Raw genomic sequence first — 27,820 nt, 5'->3', positions numbered from 1 at the left:
AATCATCAATGCCAGATGGCGAAGGAAATGACGATTTTCAAGAAATCACGAACTTCAAAAAGGATTAAATAATATTTCCTTCAACGAATTTATTATTAATTAGGGGAAACTTTTCGAACATCAATAAGTCTGCCCAACAAAAATTACAGTTTTGTGAAATTTACAATAGGAAACAAACAAATCTGTTTATTCCCAGTTGAGAAATAAATCTAAAACAAATAAAGAAAGATAAATAGTTTCGATGGTTTCAAAATGCAATGAACTATTACTAATATTTGAACTATTACTAATAATATGAATTCTGCTACAGTTTATTATCTGCCAGACAATAATTTTGGGCTAGTTTGCATTTTTTTGAAAACTGTAGAATAAAAATATTTGTGATTCGCGAAATTTCTTTTAAAAAAATAATTAAGAAGGTAATTCGTCTGTATATGCTTTCAGCACCAAACAGACATCAGAGCCATCATACATGGTAAATATAAAATTAGAAAACATGAACGAATCTTCTTTACACAGATCAGATTTCGGCAAGCAGTCTGCAAGTCCTTAACGTTTATGCAATATTATATAAAAAGTTAAAGGGTTAACAAATCGTAAAATATATCGTAAAAATATTTCGAAATAGTATCAAGCAAATTAAAAAGATCAAGCAATAGGCTGGGAGCAGTTAAAATGATATTTAGTTGATGGCTTAAAAATGAATTATTAAAGATCAAGATTTTTATTGTTGACTACAGAAACGTTTCCTAATAATTCAAACAATTTCGGGAATTAGAAAATTTGGGCACTGAAACAAAGCCAGAAACCAAAGCCATCCTTCGATAAAGGAATTATGAAAGAATTCGAATCAAGTATTACGTTTCATGACAAGAGATAAAAAATGAAATACTTTGGAAATCAAACACAAAATTTTATTGCATAACAATCAAGATATTGTAACAGATAATTTTTTGCTTGAAATCAAAATTCCTCGAATGCCCATGTTTATTTTAAAGAGTGTAACTGTGCTATAAATGAATTCCTTCGTGAAGATATTATCAAACTGTTAATGAAAATAAATAAGATCGAAAAAACACATTTTAGTTGCATCATATAGCAGTGAATGCGATGACAAAGCTACAGGTCGACTGAGAATTGTCTTTGACAAAATATCTTGCACTCTTTACGAGTTTTACATTGAATGTGTGCAAACAGTCATTCAATGCACACAATTGCTATTGAATGACTGTTTATATTTGACTTAATTAAAGCTCTGATCTTTTTAATGTTTTATTTAGAATTAGAACATTTCCAATGGCCTTTACAACAGGTATCCTCTAGGCACATTTACAAGTCTAATGAAGAGGCTAGAGAATATATAAATTTTTTCTGGAGTAAGGATCCTGAGGGAAAGGAGAAAAAAAATCTGAAGAAGACCAAGAGTGCTCTTCGAGGTGAGCTCAAGTCCCTTTCTTCTGGCTTCAGTAATTCAATATCATTTAAATAGACAAGTAGAAAAATTCTCTATAGCCTGTAAACCTCTAGAAAATACACCATGTAAATAATTTAAAAGTTGATCAAGAAGATGTTGAAACATCTTTCAAAGCAGGTTTCGAAACTTATATATTTACGGATACAAGTATGAATTTAAGAAAATAAAGCATTGATTCAGTTAAGCAAGGCGAACAATGGAGAGAGGCAATTACATATAGATATTCGGTTAATCACAGCTTAGAATTGGAATTTCTCTTTAAACATTTCCCATTTCGGCCCCCAAAACTTAAGAAAAAATTCTATTTCAAAAAGTACAACCACTAAAAGTTATATTTTAAAAGTTACTGATCACATTTTGGATCCTGTAGAATTCTTAGAATTCTTTATCATTAAAAAAGAAAATATATAATTGAAACGTATAATGTTTAGGACTAGACTGGGATGAATATTTCCCAAAAAAGTGACTACCATTATGAATGAATGATGTAATGAAATAAAAGATTTATAATACATACATTTACCTCGTTATTATTTAGTAGCGACAAAAATGGAATATGCTGGATTTCCTTGTTTTTCTGTTGCCTCAATAAGTAATACGGAAAAGTAGTATGTATTCAAATTTTACTTAAAAACGACAGAATACTATCTATGTTTGTTATACAGAAAAGCAGAGTTACTCTATTGAAAACTTTATCAATCTGAAAATCATACCTACTGGGCTCTTTTAGCTGAAGAATGAAGTTTTAAGATATCAAAATGTATAATTTTCAAATAACAATATTTTCAGACTGATTTGTTTGTTGGATTTTTTTGAATCAAGAGTAATCCAGAACGATTTAAAATGTTTGCAACAACAGAGTTCAGAACGGCCCTCTTGAGGTAAAGAACGGCCCTGAAGAACGTTCGTTACAGCCTTCTTTTATTCTCTCACACTACCAGTATAGAAACCCTGGTGATATAATTACTAGAAATCTCACTTAAATGAATTAAGAAATTGTAAACTTGGGTGGCATGAGCTCAGTTGATAGGTATGAAACTAATTGACATCAATTTTCTAAAAAAGATAACTATTCAAATCTTATGAAAATAAAGAAAAATGAAGAACAGCATTACAATAAAATGAACTATTTTAAAAGTTAGATTAGCTGAAAGATGCTCATTCATATATTCTTCCTTAAGCAAATTAATTACTGACTGTACTTAGTTAATTACAGTATGGCTCTTAAGCTTTCTGAATAAGTCCAAATTTTATTCAGATCAATTAAGTGCTCCTACAGGTGCAATAAATTCATTAACCAGATGTGCAAAAAAGAGGAAACTTCGATCTCAAAAAAATATTTAGAAATGAAACAATATCGATCAAGGAATAATAAACATCCGAGTTTAAATGTGTGATAAACATGGATTTTTAAAAACGGCCAAAAGATTAAATCTATCTGAGCAGCCAGATTCTCAAAACCATTAATTACTTTAACACATCATTTCGTCTTGAAGTTGTCTTAGCTGATTACTGAATCGTCTTAGACGAAAAAGATAATTTATCATATAAGACTATTCATACCAAGATGATCAAGATCTTCAACAACTTGGAGAGACAAAGAAATAAATTTCAATGCAGCCAATGCAGTTCAAAAACCTTTACTCAAAATGTTTAATTCAACCTCTGTACAGAATTTTAGTGTAGAAGGCATTCAGTGGAACTTCATGCCGTAGTCTCACATACTTTTGGTAAATTGTGAGAGGTAAATACGGAATCCAAGAAATATTTTTTATTGAACATAGCAAAATCAACAATTTAAAAATTTTTAAGAACCAACATCATTAAAATCAAATTGAAGTAATTTTCTAATTTATACGAGCGTGTTCCCACTCACTGATTTAGTTGACCTTCCATCCTTATTTTTTTTGGCATTTTTTGGTTGAGACTGTTACAGACCTTCCCTGAACTAAATACTACTGTCGATTCTTGGATAGAATCTTGTCCAGAACCAGAATAACATACTTTGAAATAGATAGAGCCTAGAGTTAATGAATGACAGCCGCAAAAGAGTGGAAGAAGTTAATCTGAAAAAAGTATTCGTTCTACAGGAAGGCCCAAAACCATTAGCATTTTGTTCAAGTCTAGAGAATAGTCTCATTAGAGTCGAAGAACTGAAAACACTTACAGAAGTTTTGCCAAGAGGCATTAACAAAGTAGCTACTCACACAAATTTTCTTTCGTGTTTAATACATTTCGATTTTTCAGTAAAAGAGAGTGTTGTTCCTTTGAGCGGTTATATCTTTGATTACCTTATAGAAGTACATATTACAAACAAAGATAGAAGTACATATTACAAAAATCCTTTTTTATTAGGGGACTGGAAAGTAATGTCGTTTTTCTACATTAAATTCAAACATAAATTTTTAAAAAGTTTTTATTTTTAATCCATAGTGTAATCACCTTCCTTGTCAACAACCTCTTACCATTTAGCGTGGAAATTTTCAATGCGGGATCGATAAAAATCAATTGGTTTTTAAGCAAAATATTTGGAGATGGTATTATGAACATCATCCAATTTCCAAATTTTTTGCTACTTAGAAAATGTTGCAGCGATCGGAATAAGTGGAAAATCGGTGGCTCAATATCGGGTGAGTATGGTGGGTGTGGCAATACCTCTCCCATTCATCAATTTTTTTTCCAGGGTTCATCTTGCACAGTGCAGTCATGCATTATCATGCTGCAGAATAACACCTTTTCTGTTGGCAGTCGCTGGGCAGTTTCCAATTAAAGATTGATTTACTCTATCCATCCGTTCACAGTAAAGGTCTGCATTCACAGTTTGTCCAGGTTTCAGCACTTTAAAATGGCGAACCCCGGCGAATACTCTAACAAACACACAAAAGCGCCTTTTTGGGAGAGAGCGTTGCCTTTTGGGTTATCTTAGAAGACATATTTTTCATCTCCGGTGATCAAATGATCAAAAAACGCTTCTGTATTGTGCCCCTGAAGCAATAAGTTGTATATGATGGATCGATTGGCTTTGATTTCTTCGGACAGATTATGTTGGACCCAAAGAACAACTCTGCTTACTTTAGAAATCCGCTGCAAATGCTCTTGGATGGTCGTCCGAGGTTGGTTAAGAGTGTTTGACAGTTCGATTGTCTAACACGGATTTGCTTCAACTTCCGCCCTTAACATGTTATTGACTAAAATTGTTGGTCTTCTTGATCAGTACGAGTCGGAAACATCGAAATTACTAGCTTTGAACTTAGAAAACAGCCTTTGGCATTTATGAACTTTCAATGCGCTTGGATAAACATAGGAAATGTTTTTGGTAGAAAGCGTTGCGTTACTACCCTTGTGAAACTCAAAAAGCACACAATGCCGGATATGTACCTCTTGTATTTAACTGACCATTTCACCATAAATTGCAAAAAGATTTAATTATTTATGTATAAACAAATCACTCTAACCTTAAAATGTCTTTGGCACGACTTTAAAGTACACAATAAGCTGATAAATGACTAAAAAATACCGGTACTGCATAGAAACGACATTACTTTCCGGTCCTCCTAATTCTTTTCAGCATGCTTAGATGCTATTAAAATATGATTGTGCATACATACTATTCCCAAGCAAATATTCTTATTTTGTTTAATCTTTGATTTTTCAACTTCTAACCAAAAATAAGTTGCAGAGGTTTAAATATGAAACTATATCATGCTGTACCTTTAAACAGGTCAAAAGAACAACACTTCATATTTCAACAAAACCGGATAGCTGATCCAAGGAGCCTTTCTTAAATTGTGAGATATTTGGTAATGTATGTGTCATCTGTATTTGGTCTTTGGTTATATGGTCTATTGCAAGGGATTTTTATTCTAATCTGAAAAATCATAGTACTAATGGACAGATATTTGGGAATTTGAAATAAATTTTATTCATTTCTTTGTGGATAGTAAATTTATTCTTGAAGGGATGAGAATTAAAATATTACTGAGTTTTAAAAGTATTACAATCTATGGTTCGATACACGAAAATTTTCAACATCTTAGTACTAAGTAACTAGATCATTCTAAAAAAGCCAAGTTACGGAAATTTGGTTATAGCCAATTAGAGATACTTGAAACTTCCCAAAAAAATTTCACAAAACAAGAATTTATATAGATAAGTACCTTATGATATTTTAGGTAGAACTTCAGCAATGCGTTTGAATAATGAGTTTACTGATGACAAAGAAAACAACCAGCAGGAGTGGTCTTCCGAAATATTCACACATATTCCATAATAAAAGTATTATCCTCCTTTCTCCCTCATGAAAATTGTGGACCTTAAGTAGGACCGCAAACACCACAAATACAGAGATTTAAATTTTTTCTAAAGATAATTCCTCACATGAGCGTTTTAGGTTTCGTAATATAGTGAAGAAAACCAAGTACGTATTTTGATTATCTTTTGTCTAAGGATTGAAACCCAAATATGGCAAAGAACCACAATTTTAGTAGTAAGATCGCACCAAATTTCCTTTATTTTACCACATGTATTTTTGAGTTGTCACATTTAGAAACATGAAAATGCATTTTTGTAACCGACACAGACCGATAGACAATCAATCCCTCGACGAATTTATTTTAGATTATAGTTTAGATGTTAAAACTGAGCATCAAATTTTATCAATCAAGCTATTTTTGTTCTGCAAAAATCGCTTTCAGTTGCACACAGACAAACTATGAACGGATTTCGTTCAAAATCGGATAAAATATCAACAAAATTATTGATGAAATAACACACCAAATTTCAACAGTTTACCTTTAAACATTTTGGAATTATCGTGTTTGTAAATAGAATGTGTTTTTGGATTCAAAAAGATCGGAAACTAAGAGAGTTGTCAAAATCTGGAGTTCGAATTTTTTGATGATCACAATATTTTTTCTTTGTAAAACAGAATTAAAAAGACAGATCTGTTATGAATCATCAATTAAAAATCCAAAGAAACATTCGCAACGAACTTACTGTTAGCGTTCGAAAAAAAAAAAAAAAAAAACTTCTTAAAATAGAAGACAGATTTTTTTTTTTTTTTTTTCCTCTTTCAAACTGTAAAATTCACTAAAAGTTTTCTCATTCCTTAGATAGTAAAATAATGAATATATTGTTTAAAGAAACAAATTTTATTATGAAGAACGAATTAAATCATTATTTTATCTTTTTAGGCAATTAAAAGTCATTTTTTGATATATATTTGTTTTCTAGGTTAAAGGTACAGCATCCCCTGGTGAGAGGTGCAACACTATGTTGTGGCATTGACCCCCATGTAAGAATTTAAAAAAAATAATTAAAACTCTTAAAATTGAATATTTTTGCATTTTAAAATATGCAAAACTAAGCAAAGCTAAAGTCAATATTCATACAGAATGATGAATTTATAAATAAAGCCAATAAAAAATTAATACCCACAATCGGACAAAGATACAACATTCCCCGCTATATTCTACCTTTGATTCTTAAATGAATGTATAGAAGTCTAGGGATATCTACGGAACAACACCCCGTTTTGTTTCAAATACAATTTTTTAAACTCAATTTTGTCACTGGATATGAAGTTTGAACTTGTCATCATTTACAAAAAGGTTAAAGTCAACACATATTGTAAATTTCCAAATAAATTAGCAATAAAATACAATAAGACATATAAATAAAAATAAAACTTTATAAAAATTTAAAAGAATTCGGAAATAAAAATGTAGTATTAATTGCATTTTATAAGTATTCATTAAATCAAAAAGCTCTAATCACATCATAATATAATGACAAAATAAGCATACCAGATTTTTTAAACAGCTTACTAAGAACATAATCATCCTCATTTAAACCATCGCCTTCTTCATTTTCTGGGGGCTTATAAATACTCTTCTTCACTACATAATCAATCTTTTCACCTTCAATTTCTAAAAGAGATAAATTTCAGTGAAACATTTCAGTCTTATTTTTAATAAGATAACAGTAAAGTATTAGCAGGAAAAAAAGCCTATTGTTTGTCTGCAATATTTGAACAAAAGCTCGGTAAATAGCATTTGCATCATTTTAAAAGCTCAGTTTAAATTTTGGATCGAAAATGCTGAAATACATAAGGCAAAACTATTTAAATTTCACACTAAGCTCGAAGAATTTTCTCCAAAAAAGGGGATAAATAATGCTTTGCTAATCAAAATTAATATTCATGCAAACCAAATCTATGACTTTCTAAGAAAATGTCCAAGAATATTTTAAAAAGACTAAATGATAAATCCAGCGCCACGATGAAAATATTCAGATGTTTTCCATTAATAAAATAAAAGAAAGAAATTTTTTTTCTTAAATTTCGGTAATGAAAATTTTAGTTGAACATCGTATGTAAAAAACACTTCTAAAAATCTACTAAAATTACAGAAAAATTGCACACCTTAATTTAAACCATTGAAAAGATAAGTTTTGAATTTTAAGAATGAGTAAAAATTAATTACGCGATACCATTTTTAGAAGTTGTCATAAAAATTTTGATTGCTTTTATGTTAGTTAAAACGGCAGTTGATGCTTCGATAAAATTGTTTTGAAGTGTACATACCAACATTTCGCACATTTGTGTCATAAGTACAGTTGATAATCTGCGCTTACGTTGCTGAAAATATGGAGTCTCGGCCCCACAAATGATAACGAAGCTCCTCTCTTTTTTTGTTTATTGCAATCAAAGCACTTTTTTCTAATTCATCATTTTCTTAAAAATTAAAGAAGCTTTATGCATTTTAAACTAAAAATTCTTTGTGTGATAAATTTTTCATTGCTGCCCTATTACATTATTTTTATTTCCATTTAATACTGTCAAGTCATATATATATATCATGTAAAGTGTAAAATGAAACATCATTAAGGTGAAATATTTACAAGCAAATTATTCAACATACAATATTTTTTGCATTCGACTTAAAATCTGTTTCTTTTACTGCTAAGGAAACAAATTAGCTAATTAATTTACCACGGTTAATTTTTGAGGTTTAATTATTATTATGAAAAACATATGCAAAATAATTAAAGTAAAGTATTTAGCAGCAAATTATTAGTACACTTTATTTTTACATTTAAATTGCAAAAGCTTGTTTTCTAAAGGTCATGGAAGTAAACTCATTAGTCATTTTAGCAAGGTTAATTTTTTAGGCTCCATCATTCTCAATTGTTTCATTTCATCTTCGCATAACTCTTCATAATTTTTTTCCGCCTTCAACGACCTACTCTAGCAAAAAACTTTAATTATTTCAAAGATAGAGATACACACCAGATCTCTAAATCTGATAATCAATTTTATAAATATTGAGCAAGACATTCTCCAGTAATCAATATGATGATAATACAAGAACTAGGGTTTTAGATTACAAAGACCTTGAAACAATTTTTAAGAAATCCTAAAACTTTGTACTATATAACTAAAAATACAATAAAATCAAATATTCCAAGGTTTTTTTTTTTCCCTTTTTTCAGTTGTATTGCTTTGTTTCTTCCCTTGCTTTTTTGGCTAATAAAAATTATGTATCTGAGACATTTCGTCACCCCCCCCCCCAAATCCATGTTTAAGCACATACATTTAAATTATGCTTGCCAGTTTAGCAATTTGGGCTTAAGACTTCCAATAAGAATTACACAATAAATTTCGGTACATTATTTTCAATTCTTCTAGTAAACAATATTGAGATCAAAATAGTAATATAAATTTTAGACAGTTGCGAAAAATTGGCAGATTTCTAAATTTTGTTCAATGACATCTTTTAAAACTAAACTTAGGTTACTGGCTGCAGAATCTGCAGAGTAAGAACGTCGGATATTTTCTATTAAAAGGTATTGCATGCACCACTCATTATTGCTACACTATAATGTCTTTGGTCAGGACAATTTGTTAAATTCAAATTATTATTAAATAGAGATTTTGTAATTTTTTTCTTTAATGCCCTTTGATAACTGATCTTTCACTTTTTTAAAAGAGATTCAAAATAAAATTTTAATTCAGCAAGTTTTCTCATTTTGTCATACTCTAGTTTCACATATCTATAAACTTCTCTCAACTGAGCAATTTGAGACGTCTTGTGTTGTAACCACAAATTAGTGAAAAAAAAAAAAAAAAAAAAAAAAAAAACATTTTGGAGTCTAAGTGATGGCATGGACGATGGTAAGAAGTTGATAAATTCTTTATGGATTTTTGAACTTGGGCATTTATCACATTCTGCGGATGATGGAGCAATTCGTATATCACGGGATCGATCTTAATAAGAGCTCAATGATTGATAGGAAACTCTCTTTCTTACAATGTCCAAGTCTCTAGCGAACTCTCCCTAGAGTCGACAAAAGCGAGGATGCATGTTAATGAATTAAAGATTAATTCAAGATTTTATTAATAACTTTGTGCCAGAAATTACTTTAATCTACCTTTCTTCCATCAAGTTTTTCATCAATAGTATTATGTCTTCAGCACTATTTATAAAAATGACTAGCTCGAGAAAGGATTCTAAATGTTTCATGATGTGCAATGCATTCTAAAACATGTTTCCAATCAATGGTCGAAGCTTTTTAGTTCATTGAGCTTGTGCTTCTTGTTCTTTCTGAAACTCCCAATATGGTACGCATTAAACACAATTACGCTTCTTTGCGCAGCAGTAACGAATTTCTATCTAATTAAGTCCAGCCTTTAGTGTAATAGGAGCTGGGAAAAGATTACCCATGTTGTTTGTCTTTTCTTATAAAAGGAACATCAGGTTGGTTTTAGCCAGTCATTATAATTCTATATTTCTATTTCTGTGTCTTCAATAACATTAGAAAAGACATCAAACTCTCTAAGTTCCTTCTAGCGCTCTATTTCTATATAAAGAGAAATAATCTACAAATGATGTACAGCGACACAAATAATTTTTCGGCTTGAAAGGTGAAAATAAAAATATTGTTAAGGACGTTTAATTTTTCATTTAAAAAAATCTCTAATATTAAATATCGATATATTTTCTCCTTTTCAGGGAACACTCTAAGCTCAGGACACAGGTCGCTGATCAATGCGGTAATTACAATTCTGTGTAATGCTCCATCAGACAGAAAATAGCGACAAACATTTTTTTTTAGTAACAAAGATATGTACAATGGGCATGCAATACTATCGACTGTCGCATCTAAAAGACATCACAAAGGACATATTACAAAAATGTTTTTTTTTTAATTATAAAATTGCTTCGAAAATTTTTTAAGATAATTTGCTAAACTTGCTATGAAAATTCGATACATTATAATTTTAACCATTTAAGGTGGACTTAAATTATAAAACTGAACAGAGAATTTTTGTATATTAACAAAGCATAAAACAAATACTTATTTCATTGATCTCATACTTAAGGGAAAAATATATATATATATACAAATGACTTCAGCCACTGAAAGAAACACGAAAACTAATAAAAAACGAACATCCACAGAAACAGTAAATATTTTAGTTGGAATGGAATCCCGTTATATTTTATTTAATAAGTAAAAGTATTTCTTCACATAGTCTTTGAAATTAAGAATATGCTTTATTTCTAACTGGTCAAGAACTTCAGAGGAAACCACTATTCAATCAATGCAAATGCGGAAGCTATAATATTTTATATTCTTATATACTGTGAAATCCTGTAGAGTAAATCGACACAATATGTTATTTATTCTTAAAATATTTGAGGATCGTCCAGCCCACCCAACTGATGAATAAACCTTTATAAATGACCCTTAATGAGATTTCTCTTTCATAGTTGGAATTATTAGATCTCTATAACAAAACTTTTTTTACATTGATTTGGTTCTCAGATTGTAAAAAGGAGTGCACCCCTTATGTTTTTTCATTCTTAATTACAACAATTAAATTAAAAGAATCTTGAGAATACAAGTTTTTTTTTTTTTTTTGTTTTAAGCTACGTGTTTCAACAATTTTGTGCCCCTTAATAATGACGATGAGTGCATTTGCCATGATTATCCTACCCTAGTGACACCACTAGGCAATAAAAGGATTACTATGCAATTAAGTATTCAGGAATAAGTTTCTCCTTTTATATTAAAGGAGAAATAATTACTGAAGCAGAAAATCTGGGAGCTCTCAAAATGTTTGAAATGACTCATAACTGAAACTTTGCTTAGTATAAACGATGTCCTTTATCATTATAATGGTTGTAAAACAATCGGGAATGTGATGAAATTGCGTGTAATTGAGAAACCTATAAATTGTGCTGAACTATATGTAGAAATACTTTTAAATAAAATACACAAAATCATCTTCTCATTTTCAAAAACGATTTAAAAAAATAATTAAACATAGCGAGTGGTAATTCATCAATAAATAAAATATCTGTTGCATTTTCATGCAATAAAACAGGCAAAATATATAATTTTTTTATACATGGAAACAAAGCTTCTAAATAACAAAAATCAAACATCGAAATAATTGTCACGAAACCTCTTTGTTCATCGTAACATTTATGAGCAAAATTTTAAGAAATTCTGCCAGTTCAGTACGTTGGATTTTTGTGGTTTAAAACTATCTTTTAGTTTCACTTTCATTTGCATAAACGGATATTTAATTCATTGAAGTGATTCATTTATTACTCATTTGTTCCCGATCATACTGTCATCTAGGAACATACAAATGAAAATGATGACATTACCAGGACAGAAAGGGTTAGATAAAACATCGTTTCAAAAAACTTGCTGCGAAACTAATTTCACGAAATACAACTACCCGACCTAAACAAAAGCAATATTTATGAAAATCATAAATGAGAAAACAGGAAATTGTGAAATCATAAGATCTACAGACTTCTACCTAATTTCCAGTACTTAATGCAATTACTATGGAACTCCACCAGTTCTTAGGGAATATTTTTAGTAGAAAAGATAGACCATCTCTGACAATCTATGTACTAGACGCAGAAGCAAACTACTGATAAGCAACATATAAAAGGCACATATATTTCTGTAAAATGGTGAAACCTTTTGAACTAATAAGTATAATTTTATAAAAAGCCCCCCCCCCCCAAAAAAAAGAAAAAAAAGTAGGGGTGGAAACATCTTACAAAATGTGCTAATACTATACACACACCGCTTCACTATAGATTATCACAGGTATTTCTAAATTATTTCTCTAATACTATCTATTTTCAACATTCTGATTTCAGTTCCTTGTTACAAAGGCTTCTTTGCAATACATCAAAACTAACTACAGAAGAAATTAATTTCACTTATAAGAATCTATTTTACATTGTAAAATTATTTTAAAACTCAGAAGTAAATATAAATACAGTCACAAACTGATTTCACTGATAATAAAATAATTACTAACACTAATCCTTTATATTCTTGTATAAAAAGCAAAATTATATTACTAGATGCTTTTCTTTTTTGAAGTTTGCTCAGAGTCGTTCCTGGCACTTCAATTTTCGATAATTCTCTGCCATCTTTATTCTCTATGGAAATTTCAAGAACTGGTTGATCTGAATCATTTTTCAAAGCTTTTTGAACAGTCGGTTTTGAATCTTCGGATTTTGAATTCAAAGATGTTTTTGCAAGTTCTAAACTCAATTTTTTAGCTAGCATTCTCATTTGCTCTTTTTTCTCCTCAGTAAATGAAACAGCAACATCACTGTGATTGACTGGTTGAGAATTTGATTCCTTTTTAAGAGATTTATCGGGTCTTTTAAACTTTTTCTTGAGTTTGATTTCAGAACCTGTTCCAGCAAAAATACAACTCGTTTCTGTCCCTTGAGGACCTACTTCACTGTAGGTGAAGAGCTCATATAAGTCATTACTTTTAAAAAATCGCCTCTGCTTCGGATCTTTTAAGACCCTGTTTGTTACAAATTGCTTGAAAATTTGCCTGAAAACGAAAGAAAAAAAACTGTTAGTACAAATTCAAAACATCTTTTAACATATATGTACAGGCATAATGGAACTGTATGAAACATAAGAAGACATTAATTATATATAGAAATAAATTCACAAATATATAAAATACAAAAATGAAAAAAGAAAATACGGATATAATCTCACAAAGTTACTTACCAGGGGAGAACACATCCCGATGATATTTAATTTTTCATTTTGTGTAACAGGATACAAAATAATATTATCCCCCTAAAACCCTCGGAAGCAAAATAGGTAACTATTCTAAATTTTAAAACATATGTCCAGAAAAATATACAAATTTATGCACAAAATTTGATATACCAATATATATATATTGAAGGAAGAGCATATACAACGGCTGCTGGAAATCCTTTTTTGAGAACACAAGCAAACTTAGTGGCGAATTTCGTATCGATTGTATCAGCTCATAAACTTTTAAATGTGAGAGTGTTACATGTTTTTAGGAAGTTTTGATCAACAACTCCTGAAGAGTTCTAACAAATGTCATGCTTTGTTCATTTGTCAAGACACAAGTCACAAATTTTGCTGAGACGATATGCATCTGCAGAGTAACAAAACTGTGCGACAGAGAGCTTATCATGGTGTTTCTCCATCGCGAGAACTTGCGATGATTTGCACAAATCAATGCAGGCGCTTCCTTAACATGAAGATTGCTCAATGAATGGAACTATGTCCAGTTTTCAAATCATGTTTAGTGGATGTTCATTCCGATTTGAATAGTAGGTATCATTCGTAGCACTGCGACCGGTTCAGAGCAAACATCACAAAATGCTCTGATTCGCTTTATCATTAAATAACCAATGCCAAAACGACAAAGCGTTTTAATGAGAAAAATATAATAAAAAAAATAATGTAGACGCAGTTCAGAGCATTGTAGGCTGCGACCGGTTCGGAGCAAACATCACACAATGCTCTAATTCTCTTTACCATTCATTAACTAATGCCAAAATGACAAAGCGTTTTAGGGAGAAAATAAAATAATAAAAATGCAGGAGCAAATTCAAGGTAGCAACACACAACGTCATTAAAAAGGACTTGGGAGATTGATACATTAGGGTTCTCATTTAACAGTTTGGGTTCATTTTGGACAGATAATATATATATATAAACTAGTTAAAAGTCAGAGCTTAAATGGTCTTTTGGACTATATGTAAACAAGGCGTCCCAAGAAAGTGGATACAATTTTTTATTTTCCCAAATACTACAACTAAATATGTACTTCCAACATATTAGGTTACATTACCGGTTTTATTAAATCAGGCATTTAACTGAATGAAAACATTTTAATATCCGTAAAGGTTGAAAATAGAAAGCTTATAAAATTAAATTTTTATACCTACTCCATAATGTAAAAAAGGTCAGATAGTGAAATGTTTATTTATATCAATAGTAAAATGTTTCTTTCTAATCTATAACCACACAATTTGTGAAATTTGCAACGATATTAAAAGGTAATTTATTTTAGACCACTTTTTCATACCTGAGACTGGTGTGGGAATACAACATTTATTCATATTTCAAGGATAATACAAATATCACAATAAGTTATTAAAAGGAGAGAATCAGAAAATAATGCATGTATTATTAAATTTTAATAAAGATCAAATAATGTATTAAATGAAGTATTTCCAAAACTCGTTCAAAGTGAAAGCCTTCGACATCTCTGCCACATCCATAAGAGGTGGTTATACACAGAAAAATGGAAGTGCTTGAAAACTAGCTGAATATACCGTTAGCGGGAATTCCATTCAGCTAACTGGAAACGCATTAATACAAAACTGCCATTGGTGATGAACTTCTAAGTTTCCAAAAGTGGTCGTTTTGACAAGTGATGCTACTATGTCAATTAAAATGACACTTGTCTATCTCAGGTAAGAAGTAGGATGCAGGAATTCAATACTCTATCTGAAGTAGGGTTATTAACAAAACTCAAAAAGCCGATCATGATCTTATTACAAATATCATTGGAGGCCACGAATGCGGCATGAATGCCAGTAATTACATCAAAATGTTGTCCGCACAGCCGTTTTAGAATGCTGCGTTCCGACTTGGCTGTTCATTAGCTAGCATGATGGTAACTTGAAAAATGTGCCAAAATTCAATTGCTTTATCACTTATATAGCGCCTCATCCTTCTCTAGAAAGGAAGGATACTTTAGTGCGCAATCGCTAGACCATTCTGGAAATACCATTTCCATCCATTTCTAGATGGATGCCAAGAATTCGAAAAAGGGTGTTTGTTTTCTTCTGCAATTAATATATGTCCATGACATTCTCTTGGAAAGCTTAATACCACACGTAAAATCGTGAGCAAAGTTTCATTCTCTCGTTGGGCATTCCACTACTTCTCTGAGATATCTAAAATGTTCAATTTCTCAAATTTCAATTCTCCTTCTTCATAAAATCGAAGAAGTAACTATTAACTAATCAAAATGAACAGTTGTTAGAGTTTTGATTCCCTCCGGTGGAGAAAAGGGAAAATTCCGTTCCCCTAACCAGATGTATTCGAGACGCCGACGCGACGACATGTACATTCTCTCAATCTTTGTGGTAGTTTAGAAACGTCCGTTTATATATGTGTGAAAATAAAACATATAAAAGTTTCGACTCCTGCTTCGTCATTAATGGAATTGTCATGCACTGACTAAACATCGTGGTGTACCCTGGACGTGATATGTTGAAATTTGGAATTTTTTTGGAAAGCACGACACTTTGGACGAAGCAAGGGAAAAAAGGAAAGGATTACGTACTATTTTCACGAAACATTTAACTAAAATAAAAAATACCTTAAGTAAAGAAATTTCTAATGAATATACGAAAGAAACCAAATGTAATGAGCTTGTGGGTTTAAAAGCTCAGCTCACGCAAAAATTGAAGGATTTAATTAGCGTGGATGATAGTATCCGATTAAATATAGACTTAAACGAAATTGAGTTATGTGAAGATTACAAAGACAAAGCAACCGATCTAACATCTAAGCTAGAAAGACAAATAGAAAATTTGAGGGATATTCCAGAAGTAAGGACAAACAGTCCAGTTACAAATAACGCGGAAAATGTTATGCCCTTAAGAAATCAAAGTGTTAATTTACCGAAATTAAATATACGAACTTTTCAGGGCGATTACAGTCAATTTATAGATTTTTGGAATTCCTTCGAAGTCGCAATTCATAAAAATGATTCATTAACAAAAATTGAGAAATTTGCTTACCTAAAAACGTATTTTCGTGGAATTGCCTTAAATGCTGTATCGGGATTTTCATTAACTGAACAAAATTATGATGCGTCGATACAGTTAATAAAATAAAGATTTGGCAGAACAGATATAATCATATCTTCTCACATGCATAAACTTTGATTGATTGATCCAGTAAAAACTTGCTCAAATAGAACAGGTTTAAGAAAAATGTATGATGCAATAGAAACCCAAATTAGATCGTTGCAATCATTAAATGTAGCTACAGGTACCTGTAGTAACCTATTGTGCCCTGTAATATTACAAAAGCTACCCGAAGAATTAAATTTAAATTATAATCGTCAACGTAAGGCAGGTGAATTGTTTGATATCACTAATTTAGTAAAATTCATAAGAATTGAATGCAGGGGAGCGTCGTTATTATTAGAAAATCCAAAAATTTTTAATGCAAAGGAATATTCATTTAGAAACAAAACTGATCAAGGTTACAAAAATAGATATTCTTCGCATACGAATGCCTTAACGACACACGCTGACTCATTTCACCATAAATATGAATCGAATTGTAAATTTAATTCAAAAAGAAACTATTATCCTTCTTCCAATGACAGACTAAGTAATCAAAAATGTATATTTTGTACTGAAAAACACGTGAGTCATGATTGCTCACTTAATATTAATGAAAAGAAAAAAATCGTTAATGGCTAAAGGAAAATGCTTCATATGTTTTCAAAATCATTTAAGAAAATTCTGCAATAGTAACAATCAAAATTGCAAGCTCTGTGGTTCTTTTTCGCATAATTCCTTAATTTGCGAAAGACCGCAATCCGAAACCGAAACTAAGAATGTTTCCCCTCCAATCGAAGTAGGGACTTTTATCCCCAAAGAAAATAATACCGCTTCTACCACGATATCTTTCAGCACCGAGTCAAATAAAAGAAAAAAATAGGGTCCCCGGGATCGGTTTTATTACAAACATTTTCAACTTTAGTGAACGGAAGAAGGGGAAGGAGGACGCACTTGCGTTGCATGTTGGATTGCAGAGCCAATAAATCCTTCATCTTGAGAGAGGTGGCCTAGGAATTGGAAATGAAAACAGTGAGCAGGAAAGTTTTAGCTATTCACACTTTTGGAAGTGAAACTGCTGAGCGTCGTGTTTACGATATAGTGGAGATTACATTGAGGAATGTGCAACACCCGACTCGGTATGCTGAAATACAAGCGGTTGTTTTTGACTCGATTACTTCGGCAAAAAGTCGTACTCCATCGCAGTTTATTAGAAACATAGCGTTAGAAAAGGGAATTGAATTAGCAGATGTTAGTACTTCTGAGAGGATTGATGTCTTGATTGGTTCGGATTATATTTCAGAGGTTTTAGGCGAAAGGATTATAAGGATTAGTATAAGATTGATTGCAGCTAATAGTATTGTCGGATATTTACTACTGGGAAAGAGATGGGAATTGATTGTAAGGAGATATCTGCTAACCATTTGATCGTCCAGGGTGAGGAATCGAGCTTTGATAAGGTAAAAGATTTGTTGTTATTAGAAACGATTGAAATAAATGCGGATAAAGAAGTGACTATCAGAAACTTTAAAGTCGTTTCAACAAAATACGACGTATAAAGACAAAAGATAAGAAACTCGTTTGTTATGTAAGGAGGATAATAAGGCATTAAGCAGTAATTATGAAATTGCAAAACGACGTTTATTCGGTATAAACAAAACATTAGATAAAAATAAAGAATTATTTGTTAAATACGATGGCATCATTAAGGAACACTTAACTTAACCATCTACCTTCTGCACCTCTCACTTTTACGGAGCTTTTTTCCAGGGATAAAATTTCTTGGTGTGTTCCACCAGTGCACCATTGGTATCGAAGTGATCATCCGGGTGGCACTCTGGATCTTGTTTGCAGCCGATAAGATCAAACCACCCTCACTCGCTTCCTCAGTGGTCATCTTAGATCATTAAAATATTCTGGTGGCTCCAAGTGCTTTCATGTTTGTACCATTTGCTCTAAAGTGCAAGCTTCACCTGAACACATCCTTGCCTGCTTGGGGCTTTCCCGACGGGGTATGACAAACAATCCACTGATGCTTTTGGACTTTTTTTAGGGTGCACAATATCATGGACCTGATCTAGCCCTGCTGATCTTGGGGACAGGCAACAACAACAACAACAGGAACACTTAAGAGAAGGTATTATAGAACGAGTAGATTTGAATTTAGACCAAAATATAAACACAGGTTATTTTCGTTCACATCACGCTGTAGTGCAAGAACGGAAGGATAGTACTAAGGTTAGGATTGTCTTTGACGTATCATCAAAGGGAAAAGGCGCGTTATTGTTAAACGATTGTTTAAAGAGCGGACCGAACTTAAATCCTGATTTACTTGAAATCTTGTTACGGTTTAGGTTACACAAAATTGCATTTAGTGCAGATATTCAGCGCGCTTTTTTAGAAGTAGGAATCGCCGAGGAAGATAGGCAATTTCTGAAATTCTTATGGATAAAAGGGGATTGTCCTAATCTCGGTTTCAGCCCGCACAATATTGAAAGGTTCCAGTATAAAAGAGTCACATTTGGAATGAAATGCAGTTCATTCTTACTTGCCGCAGTTATTAAACTGCATGTAGAAAAATTCGAAAGTGAATATGAAGAAGTGTGTAAAATTTTCAGCTATTTGAATGTAGATGACCTAGCAGCAGGCACGTCAAACGTTTCCGAAGCTATAAAATTGAGCAAAGAAATGATCTACATTTTAAGCCAGGCCAGCATGAATCTTCGAAGATGGGCTACGAACTCCCCATTTATAAATGAAGCTTGGGAACAAGCTAATGATCGCCGTGAAACATCCGAAGAATTATGTGTGCCATTAAAAATTCTTGGACTCATTTGGGACAATATCAACGATAAATTTACCATAGACATTCATCAAATTTCTAAGATGAAGGACAGCAAGCTTACAAAGCGATTGATTCTGAGCATCTGTGGGATGCTGTTTGATCCATTGGAGATCATAACCCCTTTTACTGTCAGAATGAAGTTGCTACTACAGAACACCTGGGAACGGAAGCTGAAATGGGATGAACCACTACCACCGGATATTCATGAGACATTTCTGTCATGGCTGGATGAGGTAAAAACTATCCCTCAGATTTCTTTGACCCGTCCTTACTTCTTTTATGTAGAGACTCCAATGGCTGAAATTCATATTTTCTCTGATGCAAGCCCAAAGGCTTATGATTGTGTGGCCTACTTCAGGAAAGTGACCAACGGGAAGGTGAACTCCAATTTCATAGTGGCGAAATGCCGCCTAGCTCCACTGAAAAAATTGAGTCTGCCCAGACTCGAATTCATGGGAGCCCTTGTTTCTGTCAGATTAGCAGAATACTTAAAACGAACATTTCCCTGGGGGAAATGTTCGTTCCCCCTACGGGGAAAGAATTCGAGAGAAATCGCGTACGGGAGATCCAGGAGAAAACCAATCGAGACCAGTGGAATTGCTGCAGAGGAAAGACAAGTTAACTCGAGGACTGTCTATTCGAGTGTTAATGCAAGATGATGTTTGGTGGCATGGTGCAGACTGGTTGTCTAACCCATATCTATGCCTTGACAACACAATGAACAGCGAATTCGACGTTGTTGAAGTAGCAAACGAATTAAAGAAAGACTATGTTCTAGCGAACAACATAGTAATGACTGTAAGCGCAACTAATTGTGATGATTTTCTCGATAAACTTTTCAAAATCACAAATGACTATGTAAAACTGATTTGTATTATTTCGTATATTTTTAGATTTTCAGCTACTTGCAGGTACCCTCAGTCAAGGACTGCAGGGTCCATTACGGCTGATGAAAGGATTCAGGCAGAAAACCAATTAATCCGAATAGTTCAACGTGGTAAGTTTAAGGAGGAAATCAGAGATTTGAAAAGAGGTAAGAATGTTTCAAAGAAAAGTAAACTGTCAACCTTAAATCTATTTTCGGACGAAAATGATATTCTAAAAGTGGAAGGCAGGTTAAAAAAATCCAAATTATATGTTTATTCAAAATATCCTAATGTGTTACTATTGAATCATATTTTAACTTACAATATTTTAGTGCATTATCATAAGAAATATTTACATTTGGGAGCACAAGCTTTGTTGTATCAAGTACGTCAGAAATTTTGGCCAATCAATGGTAAACATAATTGTAAAAAGGTGATATTTAATTGCATTACTTGTGTGAAAAACAAACCTGTTTTAACATCCCAATTAATGGGTGATTTATCAGCTGATCGCGTAACCCCTAATCATGTATTCAACATTACTGGTATTGACTTTGCTGGCCCATTCTTCCTAAAATTCAAAAATCAGAGAAAGGGCATATCGAACAAAGTTTATGTTGTAATTTATGTGTGCTTATGTACTAAAGCCTTGCATCTTGATTTCGTTACTGATCAAACATCTGACTGTTTTATTGCAAGTTTAAAGCGGTTCTTTGGAAGGAGAGGTAAAGGTGCAAAAATTCTTACTGATAATTCCAAAACATTTGTCGGCGCAAACAAAGAACTTAAAAAACTGTATAATCTTGTCAACTCTCCTGATCAATATTTAAGGGAATTTTTAATTTCAGAATCTATTGAATGGAAGTTCATTCCACCTAAATCACCGAATTTTGGAGGTATTTGGGAAGCCGGAGTAAAATCCTTTAAATTCCATTTAAAACGCGTACTAGGGAAATCAAAAACTAACTCTGGAAGAATTTCTAACAATTTTGGCTGAAATTGAAGGCGTCCTAAATTCTAGACCCCTTACTCCGCTATCTCCAGAATTCGACGATTCTGAAACTTTGTAACCTAGTCATTTTTTGACTGGCAGACCAATTAATGAAATTGCCGAACCATTATTAATTAACTTAAATGAAAATCGATTATCAAAATGGAAAAAAAAAATTACGCGATGGAATGGAACGAATGGAAACGCGATTATCTTTGCAGTTTACAACAATGTTACAAATGGAAATTCAATAAGAATGATGTAAAACTCGGAACACTTGTTCTGATAAAAAATGAAAATTTACCTGGAACAAAGTGGTTGTTAGGAAGAATGACTGAAGATTTCCAAGGTAGTAACAACCAAATTAGAGTAGTCAATATTAAATTACCAAATGGTAATATCCTAAAACGAAATGTTCGTGATATAGCTATTTTACGCTCTGGAAATTAAGTGTATTAATGTTATTGTTATTTGTTTTAGTTTATAATATATATAATGAAAATTAATAATCAGTATTCTATTGTATTTCTATTTATACTAATTGTACAATTTGTATTATTGTGAATTTATTGTTTTATTGTAACTACAGTGTACAATTTTATCAAAATCTTCATCCGAGTGGTGGATGTTAGAGTTTTGATTCCCTCCGGTGGAGAAAAGGGAAAATTCTGTTCCCCTAACCAGATGTATTCAAGACGCCGACGCGGCGACATGTACATTCTCTCTCTCTTTCTGCTGTGGTGTGCTTGTGTGGTAGTTTAGAAATGTCCGTGTCCATATATCTGTAAAAATAAAACCTATGAAAGTTTCAACTCCTGCTTCATCATCAATAGAATTGTCATGCACTGGCTAAACAACTGTATCTGAGATTACAAGAATTTCTTTCAAACCATGATCATGGTTTGATGTACGTACTACGAGATAGTTATTTGTATACGATAGTTTTTTTTTATATATATATATTCAATGAATATGCATTTCCGAAATAAATGTTTTTATCTAAATTTGCAATAAACCCCTCTGAATTTAAAAGCAAACATTTTGTACACAGTAACTTCAAACTATGTATGTGCGTGGATGAATGTAAGAGAGACACTTTATTAATTGACACATTTGCATTATGGGGATTATATAAAAATTTAATTGTTTAAACGTTTATATTATCAACCTCTACAGAAACCAAATAGTTTTCATAAAACTGTTCACCTTATTCATTGAAACTTTGCAATAGAAAGTACACGTCTAAGAGCAAAATTTAGGCAAATAATCACACTTTTTTGGGACACATGTATACATGTAAAGGCAAAACATTGTCTGCTTTTAGGTAAAAGAGAAGCAGATGTTGAGTCCTTTAAACAGTAGTTTTTTTATTTATTCGTGATAAGTAAGAAAAATGTTGCATTTTAAAAATGCTTTTTAAAAGAATCATGACCAGTGGAAGACGTAGTCCTAAGAGGGAAGCAGAAAGCAAGAAAAGAGACCACCATTACTTATATAGTTTCAGAAGGAAATTTAGCTGTAATAGCATTTTGGATTTGGTAAGGAAAATAATTACAATCTCAGCCTTCCCTCAATAATTATATGACAGTAGGTTCCTAGCTATTATAAGATTTTGTAAAGATAGAACATTTTGTAACTTTATGAACTTTTTAGAAATTTATTAGGTCACTGGTCATGGCTTGAAATGAATTTTCAATATGCAGAAAATATAACAAAACAATTTCAAATGTCAAAAAAAGAAAAAAAAAATGTCCAATAAATAAAATGACTCAATAACAAAGTAAAAACAAAATACCCTTAAAAAAGATGTTGAATTAAATAATAATATTTGTATGGGAAGATTATTCTGCATGAGTAAGTATTACTCATGTACTCTACTAGTATTATTCTATATGATATTGGTTTGGTGATAACTGTTCAGAGTACTCTGTTAAAAAAAATATTAATGTCACATGAATTTGAAAACAAGTTCTTGAAAAGTTGTTCACACTTTCAAAAACAAATGAAATGCAAATAAGTATTAAATAAAATATGTGATAATAAAATAAACTTTATAAAATATGTAAACAAAAAAGGTTTATATTTCAAAAAACGGAAAAATAGTTTTTGATAGAAATGTTTGGTGTAATAACATCTTTTTGGTTTAACAACAGTGACAAATGTATAGTTATTCTTGAGAATTATTCAAAACAAGAAATGTCAAAAAATTTGAGTAAAAAGCACATGGGTTCTAAGTTTTGTCCCAAGCACAACACTAAAGATAGTTAGGTAAGAATCAGCTCCTTATGAGAACTCATTTTGAGCAGGTTTATCCTTAAAAAAGGGGGTGAAATAAATAGAATAGCCTTTCATGAAGTTTTTATTCTATTTTACTATTTTTATATATTTGATTATCTATCCATGACTCAATTTATGTTTTTTCTGGTGAATGGAAACATTTTAATTTGGAAAAATTTAGGTGGGTTGTTTTGGCATTAAAGTTTGGTTTATTAATTTTATAAGTAATTCAAACATTATTCAGTTTCATTTAATTCGTTCTTTAATTCACACTTATTGACTGCTTGAGGTATGAAATTTTACCCCAGAGGTCTGAGAAAAGTGGAAGTTAACGCCTTTTTATTTTCAGAGTTATGTAAAGAATATGTTTGTTTACATTTATAATTCTGGCCAAATTTTTAATTTAGACAACTATTTTCCTTTTCAAAATAGCATTGTGCTAGGAAAAATAGTAATCATAGCATGGCAATGTGGAAAAAAATGTTAAATTGATGAAAGTGGTATTAATAAAACATTTTCTCTTTAGGAGAATATTATCACTTACAGAAATGAGCACATTTGTGTTTTATTAATGATCAAATTTCGGCTAACCCAAATCGCATCTATCGCCTGAGAAAACAAACTTTGTTTTCACACAAAATTAGCATTACAATCATGGTATTTTTACTAGATTTTAGCAACAGAGGGAACATAACAGATCCTCAGAGACCTGAAAAGGTAGGAAGTGTTATTAGCATTTTTTAAATCATTAAATAATCGATCATGTTCTAACGACACATATAACTTACCACTTAGCATCAGAATAAATTTTTAAATCGCACAATATTTATAGAAAAAGTTAAAAACAGTAATAGTTTTCAGAACAAATTTTGTAAATTTGATTTACCTAACAAGACAAAGATATTTTTTAATCAAGCAACACTTCTTTAATAATAATACCAAATGCTTATTTACAGAAACTTTTAAAACAATTAAACATATTAGCTTAAATTTAATTAAAAATATTTTAAGAAATTAAAAAAAAAACAGCATTTTATTTTAACACTAAAATTTAAGATGTATCTTCTTCTCAATTTCGAAATAGATAAATGCTATATAAATAACCTCCTATTTTTGAAAATCTCAGCATAAAATTATTAAAAATTTCCAAACTTTTTATTACACAATGAAATCAGCAAAATTTCTCGCATATAAAATAACACTATTTAAGTTTTCCAAATGTGAAAATTTCAAAAAAGATAAATAATTACTAAATTAATCATAAATTTCAAAAATTCTATCAAAGAAAAATCAATTGAGATTCTTAAAAATGCAACATTATTTGTTATGTAGCTACATTAAGGTTAACAGTATTGTTAAGCACAACACAATTTTGATGATACCCCAAGAAAATTTTTATGATGATCTAACACCTTGATGATATTCCTTTTCTTAGAATTTTTATTAATTCATATTTCATGGAAACATATTGAAATAATTTTAATAACATTTGTTGGAACCTCAAAGCACAATACATTATCCTATGGATGAGGAATGGTGCTGACAGCAGAAATAAAATATAAAGAAATATTAAAGAATCAAAAACATATGTTGATGAGACAAACGGGAAGAAATAATATTTAAGCTGCAGGCGAAGGATCCAGAAAAAACGAAAGCAGAAAATTCATGAAAGAATGGTCAAAGTTGGTTGATGGCATTTGAAATCTGTGGGTGCCCCTTATTTGCAGGAGATCGTCGCTGACGCATTTTGTAAAGCATTTTCTTGGTAAATAATAAGCAAGTGTGGAGTTCTTTAAGTAATAACGTTTTATTCATTCATGATTATAACGAAAACGTTTCATTTTGAAAATGCTTTTCAAAAGTTCTTTGTTATTACAGTCATGATAACCGTGAGACGCAGTAAGAATAGGAAAGAAGAAACCGAAAAAAGAGACCGAGATAAAGCATTTACCGAGCGAGCTTATATAATTTCAGAAAGAAATTTAGTTGAAACAACAGTTTGAGTTTCGTACCTGTGGATTATGCATGAGAAATTAGGAATCCTTGTAATGAAAAAGTTAAAATTGAAGAGAAATCTGTGTCAAGTATTATTTTTAGAAGGCGGATGAATTATAGAAATTTACAAACTGGACGAACAGGTTGACTGCCGAAAACGGCCAGTTTATTACAAAAAAAAACAAACAGTTTTTTTAGCCCGTTTTTTGGTTATAACAGGCAGCTTCATTCAAATCATACAAAACAGAATAAATGACAATGTGCTATTAATATATTAAATTAAAATGTTAAGTAAATATTTTGAATATATAAAGATATGGCAATTAATAGAAAATAATTTTTAAATGTATATGCACAAAATGCAACAGATTTTCTTTTCCAAAATTTTAAATCTAGATATATAAGTTAATTCATACAAAAACTCCAGTTCAGTAACATTAAGATTAGAAAGATATTGATATCGCTACAAGTTGCATGTGAGTTGCTCTCAAGCAGAAACAACAAGCTAAACTAAATTATGAAGGATTTTTCACAAATTATTACTTTTTAAACTTGAAACATTCTGAACAGTTGTTATATTGAGTTGTGTTCAAAATGTATAAAATACCTTTGCATAGTTACAAATTCAATGCGTAGTTTAAATTGCGGTAAATTAAGCATTATAAATCATACAACATTTTATTAAATTTTCATTATTTGCACAGACATTAGATTAAGAACCCCATATAGACAATAAAAGTATCTGCAGACTTTTAAGTCTCGCTTCTCTAGCAAATGTGTCAAACACTAATATGAAGTAAATCTCATAAAAACTTGAAGGATGAACTGAAAGCTGATTCATTTTAGACTACAATGCTCCATATCAGTGACAGAGATTAAATTTTCTTTTTACAAAAATTACATGCAATCTCTTGAAAAACATTAGAAAAATTTATTGCTAGTATCCTCAGAGAATGGTAGTCATTACTGCAGCAAAAAAGTAGTTTGCTATTCACTATCTGATCAACTATCCCAAACACTTTAAGATTTATACTTCTCCGAATTTCTCCACAACCTCTCGGCGGATCACCTTTGTATTTTGACCATGAAAAAAATATACTTGAATCCACTTTTTATCATAAAATTCCGCTCTCGACGGCATTTAGGGGATAGATAGAAGAAAAAAAAAAAGGATTTTACTTCAATCCCGTTCAACAAAAAGTAGATAATAATCTGTAACTTCCAGCATTGATTTTATTCTATGGGAATACTTAAAAGCATTTTTGATGAATTAGCAAACATATTTCGTGAAGATATAAAGATTTATATTTTTAAAAAATCTCAAATTTTCCTTTTTTTGTGTGTGTGTGTGTTTAAAAATGCAGAAATTTTAATCAAATTATACAGAATATGTGGCAAAGTATTATTAAATTACATTGATTTACAGATTAATGTTATTTACAGTTATGCCTCCAAAAACAATTTTCATGATATTGAAAGTTTTCTCTCTTCATAGCATGAACCAAAAATGGCAAAAGTGGGCCGTCTCTTGAGTAGTATGTTAGGTGGTTGAATCTTAGAAATCTAATGTTTGTGCAAACAATAATGAAAAACAAAATTATATATATTTTTATCATAATATCTAATTGACTTCAATTTATATTACGTATTTAAATTATATATATGAAACTGTATATCGTATATTTCTAATCTTTTAGAGCATTCAATGTAAATATTCAAAGATTAAACTATAAAGAATACCAATTTGAGTAAAAGTCCTTGTTTCTAAGAGAGCAAATGAAATTCAGTACTCTACAATGCCAGTATCTCTGAATCTTAATGATATTCAAATGGAATATTTTGTAAGTTGCCCTAAATATTTGACCTTGGAACTTTGAAAAGAATTCGCCCAATTTCGAGCATGCACGTTTAAAATTTATATACTGAAAACACTTATGTGAAATAGAATATTTACAGAATTCTCTTAAAATGTTAATATAATGTTTTAACAATATTTTGTCACATATTCAGTATGATTTGGTTGAACCCACTGCATGTTATAAGTAACAACAACAAACCTACATATGGGAAAAATTAGTTTTTTTTTTTTTTTTTTTTTGTAAACTTTTATATTTTACCGAATATACCTGTTAATTCTACAAAAACATTTTTAATTCTTCAGGGTTCTCATAAAAA

At 31.1% G+C, this 27,820-nt stretch overlaps 1 protein-coding gene across 2 annotated transcripts in view; it reads right to left on the bottom strand.

The window, feature by feature from the left end:
• Positions 1–27,820, bottom strand: part of LOC129960511 (DNA excision repair protein ERCC-6-like) — a 193,959-nt gene that overhangs the window by 8,572 nt on the left and 157,567 nt on the right. For both annotated transcript variants that reach the window (XM_056073988.1, XM_056073987.1), the window contains 2 exons: positions 12,871–13,361; positions 7,279–7,401 (listed from right to left, as the gene is read on the bottom strand). In XM_056073988.1, coding sequence (XP_055929963.1) covers positions 7,279–7,401; positions 12,871–13,361 — 614 coding nt within the window. The remainder of the gene's footprint in view (positions 1–7,278; positions 7,402–12,870; positions 13,362–27,820) is intronic.

Source organism: Argiope bruennichi, chromosome X2 (assembly GCF_947563725.1).
Source record: "Argiope bruennichi chromosome X2, qqArgBrue1.1, whole genome shotgun sequence".
Taxonomy (NCBI): Eukaryota; Metazoa; Arthropoda; class Arachnida; order Araneae; family Araneidae; genus Argiope; species Argiope bruennichi.
The sequence above is the reverse complement of the archived record's forward strand: the minus strand, read 5'-3'. Positions and strand labels throughout refer to the sequence as shown.